General features: G+C 36.7%; 1 protein-coding gene across 1 annotated transcript; it reads right to left on the bottom strand.

Moving 5' to 3' along the window:
* Positions 1 to 1963: 1963 nt before the first annotated feature.
* LOC117297714 (UDP-N-acetylglucosamine transferase subunit ALG14 homolog) lies at positions 1964 to 6062 on the bottom strand. Its single transcript, XM_033780863.1, has 5 exons — positions 5898 to 6062; positions 4278 to 4429; positions 3365 to 3487; positions 2784 to 2843; positions 1964 to 2267 (listed from the first exon to the last, which is right to left on the bottom strand). Exons 1-5 carry the CDS (start codon positions 6049 to 6051, stop codon positions 2097 to 2099), a joined length of 660 nt encoding a protein of 219 aa, XP_033636754.1. The 5' UTR covers positions 6052 to 6062; the 3' UTR covers positions 1964 to 2096.
* Positions 6063 to 7619: the final 1557 nt, after the last annotated feature.

The following is a 7619-nucleotide window of genomic DNA, read 5'->3' as shown; positions in this document are numbered from 1 at the left end:
TGTCTCACGCCAACCATTTTGGGAATTTGTCTTTTGTTAGGGATGCTTGATTTGTTTAACTATTTTTTGTGCTTTCTGTTTAAACTTCATGTATAGTTGTTGCTTGGAAAGCTCATGCAGTGTTTTTAGATAGTCTTGAAGTGCTACCATTAGCTCCCCTTTCATTATTGTAGGCGCCTGTAGGTTATTAATAAAGTGGTACCCTCCGTTTCTAACAAGTTGATGTTAACAAGAACATTCAACTCCATTAGCTATGAGACGAGTAATTCAGGAAATGACTTGTCAATCGGACAATGAGTGATGCGTTGCTCGTCTCGCTGATTAATGATTGAATTCCATTTTTTGGTCGCCAACCTTGTCTCTTAAATCCATTAGGTAACCATCTTCTAAAATTTCACTGCATCTGGGGTTCGACTCGCAAGACCAATACTAGTTTGTTTTAATCTTTTCTCAAAAACCATGAAAGTTTCAAACAATATTTAAAGGCAGTGGACACTGTTGGTAATTGTCAAAGACTAGCCTGAACAGTTGGTGTATCTCAACATATGCATAAAATAACAAACCTGTGAAAATTTGAGCTCAATCGGTCATAGAACTTGCGAGATAATAATGAAAGAAAAAATACCCTTGTCACACGAAATTGTGTGCGTTTAGATGGTTGATTTCGAGACCTCAAGTTCTAAATCTGAGGTCTCGAAATCAAATTCGTGGAAAATTACTTCTTTCTCAAAAAATTGGGCACTTCAGAGGGAACCATTTCTCACGATGTTTTATACAATCAACCTCTCCCCATTAATCGTGACCAAGAAAGGTTTTATGCTAATAATTATTTTGAGTAATTACCAAGATCGTCCACTGCCTTTGAAGGCAAATATCAAGTGAAGTTTCCACCATGGTCACACTTTATGTGTGAGCGTTTGTTTGGGTTAGGGTTAGGGTCAGGGTTACTGTTAGGGACACTATTGGTAAATACTCAAAATAATTACATGTATCAGTATAAAACCTTACTTGGTAACGAGTAATGGGGAGCGGTTGATAGTATAAAACATTGTGAGAAACGGTTCCCTCTGAAGTGACGTTGTTTTCGAGAAAGAAGTTTTGTTCCCGAATTTGATTTCGAGACCTCGAAATCAAGCATCTGAAAGCACCCAACTTCGTGTGACAATGATGTCCTTTCTTTTATTATTATCTCGCAATTTTGAGAAACAGTTGAGCTCAAGTTTTCACAGATTTGTTATTTTAAAACGGTGGGTTGAGATACAGCAAGTGAGAAGACTGGTCTTTGGCAACTATTATTACCAATAGTGTCCAGTGTCTTTAATCTAAACACTAAGTGCACATACTTTTTAAAGCAGAAGTGAGAGACTCAAAAGACACATTACCCAAGCAACCCGTATTATATTGTTCAGTGTGTCATTACCATTATTCAGAGGGCTAACCATACAAACAGAAAATACAAACAATACACGTTTTTACATCTTTGTATTATTTTACAAACTTCAGCACCTTTATTTTCAACTATTAACTAAGAGTTTGACAATCGATTAATTATACACTTTAAACAAATTTACGGATAGGACACTCAAGATCGGGACAATCCACACACAGTCAGGCGAGCGTTCATTATTGACTTCACTCAGGTCAGAATTTTTAAACAGGCGTCCGCATTACAGCAAATGTACATGTCGGATGTAAACACATTACAGATCAAGCATCGGACCCGACTTGAGCCGAGTCTAGTATTACTAAAAGCGTAATAAATATTCAGTTGGCGCTTCAAGCAACTCTTGATGGATTATCGCTTTTAATTGGAATTTAATTATTAATGACATGATATTATCGGCGAAGTGGGGGACAGTAGAACTAAGGTAAACACAAGGGATAATGCTGTCCTCAAAATGGAACACTTTGGACTTTTGACTGAACACGATGTCACGTCTATGCTATGACCTTCATTTAAAAAATATCCACATGGTGTTATTGCAAACCATCTCTTTATAATACTTCCACCATGCAAAGTTTCAAATCAACGTTATCATTGCTTTGAGCAATATACCAATCTTAACAAACCTATTTTAAATATTTCAGTTTTACTATTAAACCACTCTTCCCAAATAGATTGATTTGGAGTACTTCTCCTTCAGACTTGGCCAGTGCACTAAGAGATGATCAGCAAAGAGGTACATGATTCGACCAGACAGGGACATTGTTTGCACTCTGCACACACTCTCTACGTACACTTGTTGAACATCTTTCATTCCGAGGAACTGCATTTCAAAAAAAAAAAATGATTTCAAAAATTGAGTTAGAATCTTTTAGTTAAAGACATGAAACAAAACCCACAACACTAGACATGTTTGGTAGTTGTCAAAGACCAGTATTCTCACCTGATGTATGCCAACATGTGTATCAAGTCTCTAAAAAAGTGTGCTCAAGCATCGAACTTAAAAGAAAATAACAAAACAAAAACACCCTTGTTCCACAATGTGTGTGTGCTCTCAGATGCCTTTAATATGAGAAAGGCTTCAAAGTATCTTAGTGAGAAGTTACCTCTCTAAATAGTTTGTGTAGAATGTAACCACCGTATTTTATGGTATATTTGTTGCAAAGATTGAAGTTTGAAATGAAGGGGCTCTTCAAAAAAATGTATCTGCTGAAATTGACTCTAAAATGATGGTTCACAAAATGTCTGAATAACTACTAGAAGCCGATCTGAACATATTATAGTTCAGACCATTCAAGAATACACAAATTTCTTTTGTTGTAAAATTCAGGATACTCACCCTCATTGTGAATCCAGCTGCACAAATTGGTATACATGTTCCGGGGCCATTGCAAAGTATCTATGGGGAAAGACAATTAGCACACATGAGTAAATAACCTTTCACAACTTACACACTTAAAAGGGGGTGTGTGTGCTTTCTTGAGTGTTAGAGGCAGTAGACGTACTGTTCTAAGAGATGTACACGTTCAGCCTTAGACTGACAATATGGGGAGACTGCCAACATAGGGCTAGATAGCTCACTTGGTAGAGCGCCAGGCGTAAAACTGCATCAACTTTAGGGTTATCCCCTGGCTGCCGCTTATCAGGTTTCATTGTAAACTTGGGTGTGATCCCTGGCTAAACTGCAGCCACTGGTTTCATGGCTTCTGACTGGCACCCCGGACAAAGATATTAACAAAATGGAGAGACTGCAAACAAAGGGCTAAATATGTAGCTCAGTTGGTAGAGTAATGACACACTAAACCTGTGTTGATTGGTTTGCTGCAAAAAGCAATAACGGACCAGTGATGTCAAAATTTGCTTCGCAACTGCATTCACAGGACTATGAACCGGGTTTAAGGCCAACTAATCCTTACTTACCAAATCAGGGGAATGTCTGAAGACAAGAGGGAAGGAATAGAGAGAGGCATAGAGCGTCGAGGCCACGCTTGTGATGTAAGACTGCCTCACTTCACGACTTCTAGGTATCCTTTCCAGGCTGAACTAGGGTTTAAGAATAATAACAATAATAGTGGCTTCTTCATATAATACGTCACTCAGTGACGCTCAAGGCGCTTTAACATACGGTATTTTCTGCAAGGTATCTTGTGTGGGACTACATATTGAATTATGAGACCTACTCCTTTTACATATCACCATGTAATTGTTTACAATGTGCTGTTAATTGCTAGAAAACATACCTCCGCATTATACTTGACCCGACTACGACCTGAGGGCAAATTGTATCAGTAGCTTCGTGTGTCACGAAAGTAGACTTAATTGATTGCCAGAAGAACACGTTTTTGTTTTTGAAGTAAAACTTTTCATGTAGCCATTACTGTTCAAAATTTTGAGCCTTATTTTTTATATTTTATTTCCATAGCCACCGCTTCATTGTTGAAATAGCTTTGTATTTGTACAATGGTGTCATCATGTATCATGCTGTTCTTACTAACTGCATCTACTATGCAAAGCTATAATAAATCTTACCCATTGCATTGCATAATTGTTGGGAAAACAACAAATCATAGGCCCCCTATTTAAAGTAAACTCTGTAAATAGTCAACTTGAGCGAAACTACATTTTCTTAAAGCAGAATAGTCTGCAGAAACTTCATACCATTCAGTGAGTGCGCCATTGGCAAACAATTCTACCCCTAAAACTTATCAAGATCCCTCTTCACAAAAATCAACTTGATAAAAACACTGATACGTCATTTGTCATTAATTCTAAAATTTAATCTTTCAATATCATAATTATTAAACATTTTACTTTTGAACTATTTCCAACTAACCTGTGAGTTCCGTCCTTCTGTTTTTCTTCCCGACTCAAAATGTTTGATTTTTTCCTCACTCAGTTTGTCTGTATCAGCGAGGATATAAATCCTAGGTGAGTAGGCATCACTCAGACTTCCCATCAGCCTTAAAATCTCTGTTGTGTGTCCTCCTAAAGTAAAAAGGTCAAACATATTTATTGTATATTCAATTTTTGTCTCTTTGTATAAACACATTTTGTTTAAAGTGTTTAAGCTTCATAGTTTAATATTCTGCATGATGTCACATTTATTCAAACAGAGTTGGAAAGCAACATTTGGGATTATAACCGACATAATTTTACAGTGCTCGAATATGGGGGGGAACATTTTTCGTAGAAAATGGTAGTGCCTGTTTTCCATAACAAGTAGGCAAATTGGCATCATTGTGTGTGGAAATCACGTGTCTTTGGTTTGCCGGTCATGTGTTGCAATAATAATCAATAGCAGACTGTTTAATGCTACAATTTTAACAGGCACTGCAGCATGTAAGCTTGTTCTCAGTCAAGAGAGCGATGTAATTTATACGGGTTTGTTGTTTGAAATTTTTTCTAATTATGATACTATAATACTTGTATGTATTAATAACGTCATCTTTTTGTAATTTTGGACACCTTTGGTAATTGTCAAAGACCAGTCTTCTCACTTGACAAACCTGTGGGAATTTGAACTCAATTGGTCGTCAAATTTGCGAGATAATAATGAAAGAAAAAGCACCCTTGTCACACGAAGTTGTGTTCCTTCATGCTTGATTTCGAGACCTTACGCGTGAGGTTTCGAAATCAATTCAAGTATTTTACTGAGAAATTACTTCGTTCTCAAAAACTATGCTACTTCAGAGGGAGCCATTTCTCACAATGAATGTTTCATACTACTAAAAAAAGCTGCCCATTGCTTGCTACCAAGTAAGTTTTTATACTGACAATTATTTTGAGTAATTACCTAATTATAGTGTCCAGTGCCTTTAAACAAATTAAATAATATAATATGGGTATTTTTTTTCTCTTACACAAAACACAATGTCCACAGAAGGTATTCCATTTGTATTAATACCTACATCCCTGTCAAGACGGAGGAGTCCAACCTGGGCTAACTTTCACTCTGAGTACCAATTACCAAATACCAAGACTCCAACCAAGAGGCAAGACCAAAACCATGAAAACCATCCCCACCACACACCAAAATATTCAATCTACACACAAAACATTATACGTAAAGTACAACACATAGCGCACATCAGACATGTAGTGTCTGATCAATTCATTCTAGTTGCGATAACGTAACCCTCCTGGGGTGGATTTCACAAAGAGTTAGGACTAGTCTCATTATATATCTCGAGTTAGAACCAGTTACTCGTCCTAGCCACTACTTTATTAGGACTATCCATGCAATTTGATCTCCTAGTCCTAGGACTAGTCCTAACTCTTTGTGAAATCGACCCCTGTCTACGGCAGGGTTACGTTATCGCAACTAAATTCATGCATGCATTCAGTTTTCAATGAATCGACAATCAATTGTATTAATCAATCAATCAATCAATGGCAATGTATTGTATTATTTTAATTACTAATTTGTCTTTTTAATTTGTTCATGCAATCTTACCTGATCCCGTAATTATCATAACTTTTAGTTGTCTTAAATTACTGTGAGTCATACATCTTTGTTTTCCGAGACCTCTAAGCACTACTACCAGTCTGAGAAACAATAAAACAAGTAAAAAACACAAGCCCCCGAACAGCAACATTTTTGTGTCCATGGAGGCTGCCATCTTGGTTACCTACCTTTGAACTGTTGAGAGTTGGATCTTACTCCTGGACTCTTCAACTAAGCGTTTGTATGTGTATGGGGGTATGTATGGACAGTCGGCTCTCTTGGTACCAGACTAAAAACGGCAGTGTGACGTTTTTCAACACGAGAGGGCGCTTTCATCCATGAACCGCACTCACGCCCACAGATAAGAACTTGGGTTCTTTATGTCTGTGCTCACGCCACAGTTTAATGCAAAAATTCATGCTCCAAGCTCATTATGATAATTACATTAGTGTAGGCCCTATTCAAAATCTTTGGAGTAATATTGTTTTTTGGGGTCATACAATTTACAACAATGTATCACAACCCGAGGCTCTGTGTTTCAACCTTTACTATGGTTTCAACTCATTGAGGTGAGATTTTATAAAAATGTAGTGTCTAAAAAGTTGTACTATTAATTGGCTAGGGAGTGGCGGGACTGCCTCATGGAAACTGGCAGCGAGTCGGTTTGGGAAAAATCACGTTCTTTTATTTTCTTCGGGGTGTTTTTTATGGATAATTAGCAACAATTCAAAACGGCTGACCTACCCAACATTTTTGAAGAAATCTGAAGTTTTGTTGCCTAAAAATATTTATTGGTTCTCAAGAGGCCGCGCTGAGGGACGTTTAATAATTATTGTGGTTGAGTATTTTTTTTTTACAATAGCATTTAGCACTGGTTAGTAGGGGAGGTTAGTGTAGTGCACCCGCGGGAAACAAACCGTCTGGAAGACCGAGAAAATGTAGGTGACTATATGGAAAATGACATCATTTTTGTTTCTCAAAAATTAAATCTGAGAAATATTACTGCCAAATGCGTTTTTCCGAATGTGTAATTAAATTTCGGATTATGCTAAAGTTTCTTGATGGACAATCACAAAAGCCACCCTGTTTCGTAATGTTTGCGAAATCTTAAAAATGTGAATAATTATTTAATGACATTTTCACAGATAATTATTTATTGTATAAATCTACCATACTATAGAATAAAACCAGCCAACGGTTTCAACCTTTAAAAGTATATTTTTTAATTTAGATTAGTTTTAATACCCATCTTACTCTTTTCGTAGCAAAACAATTTGAAATTACTTTACTATAAAATAGTTTTTCTTTTATCATTACCTGAAAAGAAATACATACACCGATCAATGAAAAAGGGTCAATAAGAGTCCATGTGGATCAGGTGGCAATAATTTTGTTTAGTTTGCTATCCATTGTTCCTCAAACCAAGCTTAAAGGCAGTGGACACTATTGGCAATTACTCAAAATAATAATTATTATCATAAAACCCTTCTTGATTAAGAGTAATTGGGAGCTGTTGATAGTATAAAACATTGTGAGAAACAGCTCCCTCTGAAGTGACTTAGTTTTCGAGAAAGAAGTAATTTTTCACGAATTTGATTTCGAGACCTCAGATTTAGAATTTGAGGTCTCGAAATCAAGCATCATAAAGCACACAACTGCGTGTGACAAGGGTGTTTTTTTCTTTCATTAATATCTCGCAACTTCGATGACCGATTGAGCTCAAATTTTCAC

Source organism: Asterias rubens, chromosome 12 (genome assembly GCF_902459465.1).
Source record: "Asterias rubens chromosome 12, eAstRub1.3, whole genome shotgun sequence".
Classification (NCBI taxonomy): domain Eukaryota; kingdom Metazoa; phylum Echinodermata; class Asteroidea; order Forcipulatida; family Asteriidae; genus Asterias; species Asterias rubens.
The sequence above is the reverse complement of the archived record's forward strand: the minus strand, read 5'-3'. Positions and strand labels throughout refer to the sequence as shown.